The sequence below is a fragment of the Calypte anna genome, chromosome 2 (genome assembly GCF_003957555.1).
Source record: "Calypte anna isolate BGI_N300 chromosome 2, bCalAnn1_v1.p, whole genome shotgun sequence".
Classification (NCBI taxonomy): Eukaryota; Metazoa; Chordata; class Aves; order Apodiformes; family Trochilidae; genus Calypte; species Calypte anna.
Window position 1 is genome coordinate 143,165,407 of NC_044245.1, and position 16,094 is coordinate 143,181,500.

Sequence of the window (16,094 nt, forward strand, 5' to 3'; positions counted from 1 at the left end):
TTTGTGTCATGAATGGTCACTCTTCAGTGCCTAGCATGGGCTGCAAAGTGCCCATATATGTCTAATATGTAATATATATATGTCTTATATGTATATAAAATGAATGTTGTCAACTTGATTCTATCCCACAAAGAGGGATAAAATAAACATCTTTTAATATAGAGTTAGGAAGCTGAGCTTGTAATCAAATTGTGGAACACATTACATGTACCCAGTAATGGCAGTGTGCACTCACAAGCTTCATTTGAGAATCTTCACAAGATTTTAATAGCAGTAAGCTAGTAAACCTCAGGGAAATAAATACAGGAGACCAAATTCAAGTGTCAGATGTATAAATACAAGGAACTAATTTTGCTCTTGTGGATTTTTTAATAATTTATTTCCTGAGACAGTAGATTTTAGCTCAGCAAGACTGCTCTGGCATGTTTGACCTTAGGGCAAACAAATAAGGCACGTAAGGATTATGAGACTTGCCCAGTGTCACTGGATGACTCAGGGGAGCTGTGCAAAGAGAGTCAGTCTGGTAAAATATCTTCCAAAACCACAGATGCACCCAATCTTGTTGGTTTCCAGTGGAATCTAGACAAGACTCTTTGGAAAGAACCATGGCTAGTAATTTGAAGCTTTGTGCCTGAACTATGGAGATTTACTTGTCCCAGCAGTAGGACCTCAGTTACAAGTACTATACACAGTGCAAGATGGCAACATTCTTCTTACATAGTAAAAATTTATTTAAAAAATAAATCTTTTTCTTGTTAATATTTTCAGAAAAAAATTTTTGAAGAAATAATTGCAAACACACATGATTTATTATCTGGAAAATTAAGACCTGGGGGATTTAGTAAGGCTGGCAGATAATTTCTGGAGAAGATGCAGTGGTTAATTCTCCATCACTTACTTTCTATTTTTAAGTATCTTACTGACTAAATTCTATAAACTGTCACACTACATGCAGTGGTTGAAATTTTCTAATATGGGTCATGCAAATGGTCATATTTGTTGGTTTTAAAATAGAGAAACCATTGACCATATGAAATGTGGTGATTTCCACATGGCTAAAATGATTGTGTTCCTCCAAAACAATTGAATAATTATTGCTTAAGGGTAAGAAAAAAATTGAATAGGTCTTTTGCACAAGTCAAGCTGTGATGGCAGGGTCATTACTCCCTTGCCAATTCACTCTCCCTCTGAATATAGTGCTGCTGATGGATTAGATTGCAATGGCAAGTAAGGTTGTGATCTTTAACATATGACTCTGCAATACCAAATTAATCTGCATTTCTATTTAGCTGGAGTTTTTCAGCTTCTATCTCTTCTAAAAGTTGCTCTGAAATATAACAAGAATGGAATGATTTTAAAGTGGTTGAATAGCACCCATGGGACCCGATGTTTTATTGCTTAGGTCACACTTGGGCTGTTTGGGAAGGTATATGGAGTTCAGTGGGTCTGTTCATCACTGCATAAATGCATCAGATGATTTTTTTCAGAAAGGGTGAGAGCAGAGGATCTAGTATTAAGGCTACAGTCTTGGCAGTCATGGGAGAACCTTGTTTTTTTCAGCTTGTTCTCTGGGAGATGACCCATGCTTGAGGCTCGCACTTCCTTGGAAAGGGTTTACCTTGCAAAAGTAAAGACCTTGAATGTCAGTGGAGAGGCCTGACTTGTGGCAACTCTCCTGTGTTGCCATTAGCTATTTGGAGTAAAATAATTTTAAAATCTAATTTAATTATAGCTGTGTCCTGTTTATTTGCTCACAGATTGATGCAACCAGGTTAGTCTGCGTTTTCTCTTGGGTCTTTGTTCTCAACAATTGGACAAGTATATCAACACCAGAATTTTAGCAGGGCCTGTTGCAATAGGACACGTGGTAATGGTTTTAAACTAAAAAAGGTCAGATTTAGACTAGATGAAAAAGAATTTTTTCTTTATAATGAGGGTAGTGAAACACCAGAGGAGGTTGTTCAGGGAGGTGGTGGAAGCCCCATATCTGGAAACGTTCAAGGTCAGTTTGAACAGGGTTCTGAGGAGCCTGATCCAGTTGAAGATGTCCCTGCTCATGGCAGGGGAATTGGATGAGATGACCCTTAAAGGTTCCTTCCAATTCAAACCATTCTATGATTTCCAAGCTGCAGGGAGAGCTGCAGCCCTGATTGTAGAATCCCAGACTTCAGCTTCAGATTAGATGTTGGTTATATAGTCACAGCTGTTTTTCTCTGAGTGAGTAAGCAAACCTTTGACATCTTTGCAAATCACCCATTTCTTAGAAGACTGAAAGAAACCTTTAATGAAATGCACAATCATGGCTTTTGAATCTGTGTGATAAATGAACTGAAGCAACAGGGAAAGATCTGCTCACCAGGAATTGTGAGATGACAGCTGACTCAGCTTTGTCCTCACCCTACAATTACATGGAGAAGATAATGCCAGCCTCCTGTTTAGAACTTGGTGGCCACAGCAGGGCCCTTTTGCTTTTAAAACATATTGAACTGTTGAAAGGAACTAAAATAATTAAAGGCCTCTTCTTTCCCAAGCCTTCTTTTTTGACCTCTGTGTACAAAATGGAGAACCTGCAGATATTTTTATCTGATTGTGTATGAGAAAAGAATGTTTGTGGCATTTTTTAAAAATATACTTTGAGACACAGGAACAATTTCTAGTGAATTCTAAAGTCAGTTTGTATATGCATATATATGCTTACACTTGTATATGCATGTATACATGTAGATATGTGGATACTCTTTTTAATATATATAAACATATATATACTTGTGTGTGTATATATCTATATATGAAAAAAATGTAGTTGAATCTTAGTTATGTAGCAGTTACATAACATTAGAACAGTTAAGAGAATTTCATGTAGTTCTGTCTAGAATATCAAATTAAAATGATCAAAATAATCCTTGTGACCTTTTAAAAAAAGTCTGAATCTGTGAAAATTGCATGTGCTTCTGTGGGATTTTGGACGATTGCTTGTAAAGGAAGTGAAGAAAAAAATGTAACTTTTTCAAAAATCATTGTCTCATTTCCACCCAGCCTGTAAGGTCAGTACTTACCCTCTGAATGTAGATGTACCCAGACAACTTAGACATCCCCATTTCAGCTGCTCATATGAAGTTCCCTATAGAGAATACTTGGACTTGCAATTAGTGGATTCCTGGGGGTGATTTACCTCATCCTAAAGTAGATATCTAAAACAGGATGGAGATATTATATAGTAAATTATCTGCTCCTGCTGATAGTACAAGGAGTATAGTGTAATCAAGGCAGATGTAGACATCTAACTTGCAGTTGAGTGAGGCAGAGTCTACCTTAGGATACAGCTCCTGCTTTAAGGATAGACGTGGATGTCTGCAGGAGGTCCTGGGCATGCTACGTCACCTGTAGGTTCTCCACTTGCTTTCCAAGGAGTTCATGTTTGTTCCTGCTCACAAACTCATGCCCAAGTATTATGACCCATGTCCTGTAATGTTATTAGGCTTGTTCAGGATCTGTTTATTTAAATCAGTTGGATTTACATGCAAACTGGGACAGCACTGCTTCTGATTTTCCTCTTTATTAACTGCACATTTGTAAAGCTAGCTGTGCATTACCTCTGAAGCTGAGACTGGATCCTCAAGCCAGTCTGAAGGCTTTGAATATTTTATTTAATTTATTCCCTGTTGGAGCAAAGACAGGTAGAATTCTTTCATTGGGAAACTTCCCAGTGATTTCACCTCTAACTTATTTTCCTCTGAATTTTCCACAATTTTCTCTAGTTTTATTTTTGTGTGCTTCATTTTACAGAATCTTTGGATAAATGGCAACTCCTAAATGTGTCCTCCATTCTCATGGATTCATCCATCTCAAGCTTTGAAGTTGTGCAAGTTACTAGAGATATATCCGATGACTTTTCCACTGCCAGAGACTTTTGTTTATCCAGTAAGATATGGTTATCCATAGCTTTACAGGAAATATTGACTTGTGAGACCAAAACACCAAGAACAGCTTCTCTCCCTCCCCATGCCCTTTCTTACATCAAAACATTGATTTTACTTATTTTTAAGGACTATCTTAGTGTCTGTAATGAAGTAGGTGATCCTTACCCTTCCCTTTACCCATTACTCTTTGAAGGAACCTTTCTAAAGGAAAGGTATTGGATGCCCACCTCTTAGTAGAAATTGGATCACTTTTATTTTTCTGAAACCTTTTCCCAGGGCTCCTTTGGAACTCTGACTTCAGTTGAGGTCCTCAGTACTTTATTAGAAGATACTTTTCTGCTCCTAAGACCTGGGATACTAGTTCTTTTGCTACATTACTCTATTTTAAAGCTAATATAACCCTTTTTCCTTTGTCTGTTCTGCAGAATGTACTGTAAGTCGGAGGTGATTTATGTCCCATTATTTTGCATTAGAGCATGATCCTTGTTGCTGACTTGTTTTAAAACATTTCTTTGAAGCATCTTACAACAAAGTCATACAAATACTTTGAGATTGCATTTTTGCCTGCTTTTTCTCATTATGTTTCACCTTACAGCTTGTTCAAAGAACGAGTCATGTGCAGTGGTTACCCTGGAAATCCAGCCTTCAGCAATAATATGCCTTTTCTACCCTGATACACATATATGCACACATGGCCTGCAAGGGCAGACCTGCTGGGTTTTACTCAAAGAGCCAGCTACCTATATCTATAGGAGGCAAGGTAAGAACAAGTTAAGGCTGTGGAGGAAGGAACTCAACTGTGGTGGCCTGTGCACAGTTCTCATGAATGGGTATCATGAGGAAATCCTCAGTAGGAGTGATGGATATGTCCTAGACAATTGTCCGTTGCTGTTTCAGTAGTGTTATAGCCAAGCAGGATAGGAAAAAGTCCTAAATTCTTTTTTCATAAAAATTCACAAAATCATTGTGTTATCATCTCATACTGAAGTTCATATAATAAAGGATTTTCAGTCTGTAAAATTATGTTCTGGAAAGTGCAGAATGTTAGAAGGGAACAACAAAAAGGAACAGTACGAAAAATCCAGTTTCTTCCTCTTCAGCTGCAGTAGTTGTTTCTGTATGTTCTTCCTTCTAAACTCTGAAGCATGTTGCAAATCCACTGTCAATTTAAAGTCTTAATGACCATCCCTCAAGAAAAGAAACAAACAAACAAAAAAACCCAAAAAACCCCCAAAACCACACTAAGATGAATTAATATCTTTTTAAAAGTGAAATTAAATTGAGAGGAATAGAAGTTGTGTAGAGATATAAAAACTGTATTGTTTGACTATGTACTTATTTTGAACTCTTGGTTTGTGTTGACTTTTTCCTTGATTTTTAGAAGTTAATGCTTTCTCGTGGTATAATACTGAATCTTTGTTTTATTAGAAGTGACTAGGAATCAGGTAACAGTAGGAGAGGATAGGGAAGAAATATTTCCTTTTCTGATCACTGGGGTTTCTGTGAAGAACTGACACTCAGTGAGAAGTTTCCAACTTAAGTGAAGAAAATTCACAGGCTGACATTTGAAAGCTGGACTTTTGTGTTTGTCAATTTATGTAGGTTTGGTTTTAGTCACTTGGAATATGACTCCTGCCTAGGAAATAAATTGTTTTAGGAGAGAATTAGTACCAGGTACCACATCACTTAGCTTTATTTTAAAGAAAGGAAACTAAAAAACTCTTCTCTGGATAGATCACAGATATTTCACAATGTTGTTATATAAGAAAAGAAAAAAAAATGACTTTAACAATAATGTCCTAATTCATAATTTTCTGAAAGAAAAAATGAATTCAGAGAACAATTGTATTTGATAAAAAACTGAGATACTGGCCTAAATTGAAGTAAATGTGGCACTATTCACAACTGAGTGTGTGGCAAGAGACTTAAAGCCAGAACTTGCACTGGTGATCCTCATGCCAAGTGTAGCAATCCTGCATGAGACTGTGGGGAATTCGGACATGGGTTGGGGGCATGCAACATTGCCTTCTGTTAAAGCTGTTCTGTCTCATGTGATGAAACAGTCCCTGGAAAGGGTCTGAGGTGTGAGTCTTTCCTATGAGCTCTATGGTTGCCATTCCTCTCTCTGTGGTTATAACTTCTCTCTCTCCTTTTTTTTTTATTTTTTTTAATTTTTTTATTTTTTTTTAGAAATGCTCAGATTTATATTCTAATGTAATGTCTGCTCTGGAAGAAATGTTTGAATAAGGCATTGGAAAGTTAAATGTTTGTATCCAGCAGCTAAAATCCAGCATAGCATAAAATACTCTGTAAGGAGACAATATCAACAAATTTATCTGTTTTGTTTGAAGAAGAGAATTAGACACTTAACAGCTTAAAATTAATGGAAATGGGATTATTTTGCATTTCTGAAGTGATGCTAACTTGAAGAAGCAAATCATTTTTCCCCTGTTCCCTCCCTGATAGATTTATTCCTGCCCATGTCTGAATCGGATTTAGCCCCATCCGTGTACATCCCATCCCATGGAGATCTGAGGGGCAGATCCCAGGTGATCCGCATTGGCTCAGAGTGGAGAAGAATCAGGCAGTTCCTGGGGGTCCCATTTGCTGCCCCCCCTCTTGGGCAGAGGCGTTTCAGTCCTCCAGAGCCATTTGCTTGGGTGGAAACCTGGAATGCCAGCTTGGTTCGGTAAGAAACCCCTTTGATCATCTGCAGAAGTGCTTCTCCATCCAGGTGTGAGAAAGTAGCTGGGGTAATGGCCATGGTATTCATGTCCTCTCTTGCAAAATAAGTGATAAGGTACAGATAAGTGGAAATTTGGAACTGTTTATCTGAAAGAGTAATTTCTCCATCTATATGTCACTGTGCAAGAGCACCTCAAGGAAAAAAGACAGATTCCAGTACATTGCCTTGAATCTGTGCTTCCCACCAGCTGTCTGCTTTCAATCCATTTTCATTCTGTATTTATATATATATATAAATACATATTTATATTCTGTGTTTATAATATTTATATAAATGCATTTTACTCCTGCTGAGCCAAACACTTTTAGAGTGAGTAATCAAACGGGACCTCTTTAACACTGATGCAACCAGAAGCTTTGAGCCTCACACAGAAATTCTCTGCCCAGTAATGTCTAGATCAGGCTGAAAGACTCAGATAGTCTTTTCCATCAAAAAACTATTAAAAGGCAAATACTTGCTAAATGCTTTAGAAAGAAATGCTGAAGTTAAAAACATTTTAGGTAATGGCTTAAGAGGAAATGAATGCTAGGAGCTGTGTCTATATTTCCCCTTGGCTGGCCCTGTCTCTTCAGGGCTCTGAAGGCATCAGCATTGGTGAGTTTAGGTTGGAGGCACTCTGTGGACAGAAACTTTGTGTGCATGTGTGTTCTTCAGTCTTACAGTACGAGTCTTAATTTTTTTGCTTTGGGGAACCTCAGTGATAAATTGGGTATTTCTTAATTAAAGAGAAGAGGGTTTGTGTGGTGCTACTTCGTACATCTGTGCTGTAGAACCTGTCAGGGCAGTGGATTTCTTAAAAAAAACCAAAAAAACAAAACACAACAACACAAGAAATAGAAATGCAGCAATAACAAGAAACAAGATCTCAAAATGGGTCTTTCTCATAGTGCATCCCTGCCCCACATAATAGAGAACTAACTACAGGGCACACAAGCCATGTTTGAAAGAGCCATGCTGCACATGTGCAGAGGTAACTGATACATGAGAGTTGGTATCAGATTGTGTTCCTATCAATAAAAATCAGAGTTTTGGTTTTTGTTTTTTTTTTTTGTCAGACATGAGGAGGAGCAGGGAAGAGGAAAAAAAAAAAAGAATAAAAAGAAAAAAATAGGAAAGAAGAGATTGGAGGTGCAGAGCAGTCAAAAGGAGAGTGTTTTGTGGAAGGGCTTCGTGACCTTTCTGTAGAGAGTTACAGAAATCAGGTCTGAAAGCTGAGGTTTAGTGACCTGAGAGTTTCCAGGGATCTGAAGTCTACTGAGATCCTGTGTGATCCTTCTATCCACATCTTGCCAGACAGTCCTGTTCAATCCTTGGTACTAAGGGTGGTCCTCCAGTGGTTAGTGACAAGCTACTTGAGTTAGTTGATCTGGCCAAGAGCTGACATGGTTTAGGAACTGATAGATTTTGCATGGGAGCTGAGAGAATGTCACCCTGCAGCCCTACACATCAATCACCACTTGCTTTCATGCAAATATACCCCAAGTCTACAGATTTAGAGACCTATCAGCTCTGTTGAAGCTGCTTGATCACTTCATTATTCAGGATTTGTCTCCAAAGGTTTCTAGCAAATTCTATGATGAACTAAGTGAAAAGAGATGCAGTGTTGTCTTGGTGGTCTGGTCCATCAGGTTACACCTGAGTTGTGGAGGTGTTCACAGTATAACCACAGCAGCCACACAGCCCCTTGGCTGTTGGGAGGATCTGGTGCAATGTGGCTTTTTGTCTTCTCAGCTGCAGGGTGATGTTGGGTTAGCACAGACACCATCAGCTCTCTGTGTCTACAGCCATAGCATGGGCTCTGCTAAGGCTTTGGTAAGACCCATCTGCCTTTTGTGATCTCTCTTTGAAGACCTGGCATTGCAATGAGCAGCTGGATGAGATTTTGAAAGCAATTTAGGGACCTTAGTTAATCTGCTTCTGTCTGAAGTCTCAGTGCTTCCTTAGGTGAGTGAAAAGCTTAGACATTATGCTCAATTATTAATTTAAAGTTAAAAAAAATAAAATTATTTGAGCTTAGTACCATGGTAGCACAGAATGAGAGGGACCTCAGCCTTTTTTTGTATAAAATATCTTGACATCTATTTTTTTTAGGATTCTATTTTGCTGTTGCTGTTGTATATACAATTTTGCTGTTGTATATACAAAACATTTGCATGTTTGTATATAGAAAATTCACATTAGCACAGTGTCATTACCAAAAGAAAAGAAAAATTTATATATCAACCTACACCTGAAAAAAGACTCAAAAAAATACCCCAAATAAACAACAACAAAAAACCCTTCTCCATCTGTGGACTCTCCAGCTGCTGGAGGAGCTGTGGTCTTGCCTCACCAGGTGGCAGCCTTTCCCCAGCATCAGTCCTGTAATGAGGAGATGTTGAGAGCTTCAGGTGCTGGGAAACCTGATGAGTTGTTAGAAATAAAAAAAAAATTTAAAAATTAGCCATAAACATGGATGATGACTTCTTCTGCCCTGCAAAAAACTGGATGGTTACTAATGTTCGACTTCTTGTCCTGGCTGGGTTCCTACTTTGTCGGCCTAAAATGGCTTGAGTAGTTTTGGTTGGAGGTGATGTGCTTCTCTTCATCAGTGTGAAGGCTATAGAGTGATATCACCATCCTAGGATCCTACCTTATGGAACAAATTTGTAGAACTGTATTAAAGCTGGTCCTTGTTCTATTAAATTCTTCATTCCTTCAGTGTAAAATATTGCAAGGGCATAAAAAATGATAATTTAGAAATAATTCTCTTGGATACTACTGTCTCTTCCATAGCCTCTTTTGGCTGCTTCCCAAAAAACTTGTGCAGCTTTTCCATAATGTGATGTACTCATTATGTGATGTAAATATGGATGTGAAGTGGAAGGAACTGGCTTCAAAACAGCTTATATCTGAACTGCAAAAGTCATCTACCTGACTGTCCCTGTGGTGAGAGCTGAACATATGAGTCTCATACAGATGATGGCCAGAAAATTATTTTCTGTATGTGGCTAGCTGGATGGATTCCTTTAAAAGTTTATTTTTAACATTACTGGGCACTATTAATTTTCTGCTATGATGCTTGAAGCAAGATTTTTAAAATGCATTAAAATTTTAAACTTCCCATATTTTCCTACAGACCATTAAAACTTAAAATTAATATAAGTAAATATAGTCCATGAATGCTTCAAAATTAATAAACAATTGGCATCTCTGCAGGAAGTGGATCACACAGGTGTGCAGGCAGTAGCTGGGGGAGGCCTGTGCCTGAGGTTGCCTCCTGCTCCCCTTACATCATGCAAATTTTGTGCAGTTTATGTAAAGCATGAGTTTCCTGAAGGCTTGTTTTCAAGTTGCTAAGGTATAGATTCATAGAATCATAGATTGTTTTGAGTTGAAAGTGACCTTAACGACCCCCTTGTTCTCACCCCCCTTGCACATCTCCCTCTAGACCAGGTTGCTCAAAACCCCATGCAGCTTGGCCTTGAACACTTCCAGGGAGGAGGCATCCACAACTTCCCTAGGAAGCCTGTTCTAGTATCTCACCACCCTCATAATAAAGAATTCCCTCCTAATGTCTAAGTTAAATCCATCCTCTTCCAGTTTAAAGATGCCATTCCTTTCCTCATCACTACATGCCCTTGTAAAAAGTCCCTCCTCAGCTTTCCTGTAGCCCCTTCAGGTAATGAAAGGCCACTATAAGGCCTCCCTGGAGCCTTCTCCAGGCTGAAAAACCCCAACTCTCTCAGCCTTCATAGGAGAAGTGCTCCAGCCCTCTAATCATCTTCGTACCCTATAGGTGGGCATAGTTTTAAATGTGATTGAGATCTACAGATTCAACAGATCAACAGATCATATAAACTTCGAGCATCAAAATATAGGAAATAGCAGCATTGAAAAAGAGTACAAACCTTTTCATTGTAATTTTCTGAATCTGTGTTTCTAGGGCAGCTTGTTGGCAGCCAGGAGATGGAGAGGCCCCATCCAACTCTGTCAGTGAAGACTGTCTGTATCTGAATGTCTTTGTTCCTGCAACCACTGTAAGTAGGAGATGAGTTGAATCTTTTTTGTAGCTGAGCACTGTATCTTTTTAAAGTACTTTTAATTGGCATGAATGGCTGTTTTTTATGTGGTGTTCTCAAAGCCCTGCAAGGTTAAATTAGGCACTCTGTTGTTTGTACTGGTGCAGAAGTTTTCCTATGGGATTTCTGTGAGAGATATTTGAGTAACAAGGAAGGCAGCAAATTAGGGAGCCAGAAATAAGACCTAGACAAAGCGGGAAATGAAACACAAGAAGGTGGCACCCATGGAAGAGAAATCAAGGACAGAAATTGCAATACAACATGCCATGTCAGCACTTACCACCAGTTGTGCAGCAGCAGATGAGGTTTTTTCACCCTCATCTTTATTGTTCCCCTGTTGACATCCGTGGGAACTGTTGAGGAATGAGGGTAGCAAGAAATGCTAGATTTATGCCCAACCCACAGAGCATAAAAATAGATGCTTTAAAGATGGCTGGGCCAATGGTACAATCTGAGAAATTGTAATTTGAAAGCTCTTGGATTTCTCATGCTAAACAAATATAAAATAAAACTTCGGTTTAGAGGCTAACTTAGATGATTAGCTAAACCCCTGGGGAGCTGGGGCTAAAGATTCTGAATAACATGTAAAGCCCATTGAAGAATGAGCCCAGAGCACAGGAAGAGTTTTTCTTTCCACAATACTGGTAACCTTCAGAAGGTGACAGTGGTTATAATAGAAATTTATGAGTCTGTCATACTGCATGTCTGGAAAGAGCTGGTCTGTCTATCTGCCAGCAGCACAGAATGCCTTGCAGGCCCTTTTAATCACCAGAAATGCCAGCAGTCTGTTTGCTCCCTGCAGCACCAGACTGTCCTTTTGCTTTGAGTGCAGTCATTGCTTATTGAAAACATCAGGTCACTGTCCCAGGCAGTTTGCCATCTCTGCTTAAGTGCTGCTTTCAAGATAGCTCTTTTGAAAGCATTGTATTTTCTACCATCTGATAGACTAAACAGGCTTGACTGTTCTCCATGGCAGTTCTAAGAACTGAATACCTCCTGTCTTTTGTAGGGGTGTAAGGTCCAATCCAGTCAGTCAGTTTCACATGGGTAGGTCTAACCCAAGAGAGAACCAAAACTGTTTTTGCAGAAGTAGCTGGGAGCAGAAGGCATGGCATTTCCCTGTTTCTTTTTGTGGCAAGTTCTATTTTTTACTTGCATACTATATAGTTATAGCTATAGTTATGTATTTTCAGGCCATGAAAAGTTAGCTTAGCTAGTAAATCCTGAATATAAAACCTCCTGGAGAGCAGCAGATGCAGAGGTCGTCCAGGAATATTTTTGAGCCTGAACAAGAGCACGGTGCAGAGGTTGTTACCTGCCACCAAAGGACTCTTTAAATGTCAAGCAGTGAAGAAGGTGAATGCCATCACCTCATTTTGCTTCCATAGCTGTGTGTGTACCACATAACTCCCCAAATAAAGCATCTGAGACTTTTTTCCACCTCTAAGCATCACTGCCTGTCACACTAGCACAGCACAGCTATGCTTCAACTTGGTTTGCAAGTGGTTCAAATGTAAGATCAAGAATTAAAACTCTCCACTAAATAAGAATAGAAAATGTACCTCTCTGCTCTTCTCCCATGCCATACACATGTTATTCCCATCCTTATCATTCCTCTTGCACTCAATTCTTTATAGAGCCAAAGCACTTGAGGTTGCCTGGCTCAGTAGATTTTAAATCTATCCTTTCCAAGTAGCTCATTAAATGTTTTTTTCAGAAGGCTGGAGAAGGTGGTTTTGAATGTTATAAAGCCTTTCAGACTTCCAGCTGACTTGCAGCTTCCTGGTGGATGCTGAACTGCTTCCCTCCTTGAGGGTCTGCACATAGGACATAAACCCCTAGAAGAATTAGACCATGGTGGAACTGCTGGGCTCTCCAGAAGACATTCCCCTGCCAGCTAAACCAGCAGGAGCCATCTGACAGTGCCCCAGCTGGAAGTCTTTGCACATATTTTACACCTCAAAATGCAATTGCCTGCGTGTCCATGTGGCAGCTGTGAGGAATGTGCTGGCCTCACTGCCCCATGTGTGCCCCACTGCAGCCTGACAGGGACACTTGTAGTGCTGCATCTCAGCCTGGTACCAAATGGTAGGGGTTGAGGAGTCTGGCTTCAGAAGGCTTTAGGTCAGGTCTTTTATTTCTTTTGTCTTAAAGCTCTTTTTCCTGACAGATTTAATTCCAGTAGTTGATTGAATTTGTCTGAGAACAAGGCTTGGGGGAAAATCACCTATATTCAAAATATCTATCAGCTAATGTATAGTAAAGAATTGATTGGCTATTAATTATAGATAGAGAGGTGATATGAAATACATTATCAAACATAATTCAGTTATAGCATGAAAATAACTAGTTTTGTTGTGTTGTTACAATGGCTAACAAGAAATGGAAAGGAAATTATGTTGAACATCCTCTCATCTAAAATGCCCAAATCCGTGAACTCTGAGACTGAAATCCCTTAGGATTAAAATGCAAATTACTTGTCATGATATCTTACTTGTACATAGGAGAGGGTTTCTATTTGCTCTATGCAGGCCAGCAATGGGAATGCCATGTTGGGCATATCCCCAGTGCTAACCCTTCTCACAAACTGCTCCATATCTATCACAGCAGTATTCTCTTTGCCATTGTTAACTTTTATTTCCCACTTTCACCTTTCTTAAGTTTTTCATCTGTAGAACACTGGGTAGAGTTGCTCAGCATAGTGTTATATACAGGGAAGCTGGAGGTCATGGTCAATGCAGGCCATGGATGTCTGGGAACTGCCAAGTTCCAAACTCAGGTTTAACCACTCTGAGCTGAGGGGAAGGAGCAGGCCCAGCATCACGTGCCATGGTTCAATGTGGTTGTGTTTTAGCATGAATTTCTATGTGAAAACACTGTCTTTGTTTTCTTTGTCCTCATCTCTGTCTGTGCTGTGTGTGGTGCAGAAATGGGAAGCAGGGAGAAGGGACTGTGAATGAGGCAATTTCTATTCAGGAGCAGAAGTTCCTGAGAGAGAACAGCATGTTTTGGTGTTTGCAGTTTCTGGGGTTTTCTTGGTAGCTTTGTCTTGTATTCACAAGAAGCCTCTGAAATGATTCTCCAGATAGACAAGTGGGCAGTGTACACAGACATGATAAATTGAGGGCTACTGAGGGAAGCTTGCCTCCTATCCTGTAATTTTGCAGGAGGCTGCAACCATCACTTCTTTGCTGCTTCTCCCTGTACCATTTTTGCTGGAGATACCCTTTGCCAGAGCAGATGGGACTGCTGTGTTTAGCTAAGCTCCATCCAGAAAATAACAGGAGCAGAGCCCAATCCCCTCTAGCTGCAAGGATAAACAAACCCCAGATTACTTTGATGCTGCTGCAGTAGCCACCAGCCCTACACTGAAAAAAATACAGCAGCTGCCAAAATGGAAAGCAGGACAAGTTGGTGTGTATGAGCTGCTGATGAGCAGAGGAAAGGACCCTCCTTCAAGACAGTCCCAAAGTGGACAATAGGGAATGAAAGTACTGAATGGAAAATTGGAGTTGTACTTTGTAAAAAATCCTTCTGAGCATTGAAGCAAGTTATTCTGCTTTTTGCAGCAGGTTGAAAAAACAAAACAAAACCCCTCCATATGTTTCACTTGGGTTTCTGCTGAGTTTCATCTTGACAGAGCTGTAGCCTGCTGGTAAATGCTGAAGTGTTCTGCTTTTGTGCTGCTCTCACACCAGCAGTCTGGCTGCAAGGAGGGTCCACACAGATGGAGTGCTGCTTTTGGAATCCAAATGGGATCTATGGAATCATAGAGAGGTTCAGATTGGAAAGGAACATTAAAGATCATCTAATTTCAACCCCCTGATATGGGAATCTTTCACTAAATCAGGTTGCTTAAAGCCCCATCCAACCTGGCCTTGAACAGTTAGAGGGAGGGTCATCCACAACTTCCCTGGGCCTGTGCCAGTGTCTCACCACCTTCACACTACAGAATTTATTCCTAATGTCTAGACTAAATCTACCCTCTTCCAGTTTTAACCAGTATCACTCACCCTATCACTATATGCCCTTTTAAAAAGTCTCCCCAGCTTTCCTATAGCCCCTTCAGATATTGGAAAGCCACTTAAAAGGTCTCAAACTTCCAACCCCAACTCTCTCAGCCTAGAATGGCCATATATCCTCTCATTATAGTCACTGCTAAAGACCTGTGAATACTTTAGGTAATGTTAGGGAGGGGAAGATGCTTGTAAGAACATCAGTGACCTACTGAAGCAGTTGGCTACAGAAATATTATCCTGGTTATTTTCATGGCAGGTCAAAAATATGTCAGTGTTGCTGTTCTTCCACAATGGAGGGAGTTACAATGCTGAGATGGGAAAGACCACCATAGATGGATCCTACCTAGCTGCCATCAGTAACATCATTGTTGTTACAGCAAGCTACCGGGTTGGTGTTTTTGGCTTCCTTAGTACTGGTAAGTCATGGATTTCTAGAACAAACACAGCTATGGGCTAAAATGCATTCTGTAATACTTCTGTTTCCAAGTAACAAAACAAACCAAAACCTTTGGAAGTATTGTCATTAGTTTCAAGGGTGGCAGGAGCTTACCCTTAGGGCTGTGGGTCCTAAGGCATCTTAGAAGACCCTGAAGTTATGAACAGGAGTTATGATCTTGTGATCTGTATTACTTCCATTGTCCAACTAAGACAAGTGTACAGTCCTCTCATGTTGGCTTGTATAAATTGCAAAATGAAGAAATGAAGATGTTAAATGGTGATTTGACAGGAAGAAGGGTAGTGAAAACAAGAGATTCCCTTTTTTTCTCTTTGTTTTTGTAGTTAGTACTTTTTCTAGTTCTGCCTTCCCTTTGACAGGGCTTTTGCAGACAGTAAAAAAGCTGTTATTCTTCTACATATAGAGGAAGTTTGATTTGCTATCACCCATTAATGTTGCAAAAAGTGGTGCACATTCTTACTAGTGCCTTCATTTCTCAGAAAAGTTGGTGAATTGAATGATATGTATGGCAAGAGTATGGAGAGGAGAGTCACATTTTTACACCTGGTTCCTTTAAGAGCCCATGAGGCCATGTAAAACAGGCTGATTTTGGTGCTTAAATTTAGCCATATTGTTCTTCTCCACTTTCATAACAACAGAAATGCCTGTTTGTCATTGTTGACTTCCTTCAGGACACCATTTTCTTTTCATTTTCCTGTGGTCCCCAGGAACGTGATCCTTTCCTGCAAAAAGACCACTTGTAAGATTTACATCTGAGCCTATCACTTAAGCAGTGGAAAAGATTCCTGGCAGGCACATTTCTCTTGGTCTAAATATGAATGGCTGTGCATGCTTCTATTCCCCAGTGTGGTACATTTCATGACATGGCTGTGGTTTATGCCAGGGCAGAAG

General features: G+C 39.7%; 1 protein-coding gene across 1 annotated transcript in view; it reads left to right on the plus strand.

The window, feature by feature from the left end:
- The window catches only part of TG (thyroglobulin), a 150,082-nt gene that overhangs the window by 68,793 nt on the left and 65,195 nt on the right, over window positions 1–16,094 (plus strand). The window contains 6 exon segments of the mRNA XM_030444713.1: window positions 3,787–3,921; window positions 4,516–4,680; window positions 6,003–6,029; window positions 6,420–6,609; window positions 10,592–10,685; window positions 15,003–15,162. Of these exon segments, the coding sequence (XP_030300573.1) occupies window positions 3,787–3,921; window positions 4,516–4,680; window positions 6,003–6,029; window positions 6,420–6,609; window positions 10,592–10,685; window positions 15,003–15,162 (771 nt within the window).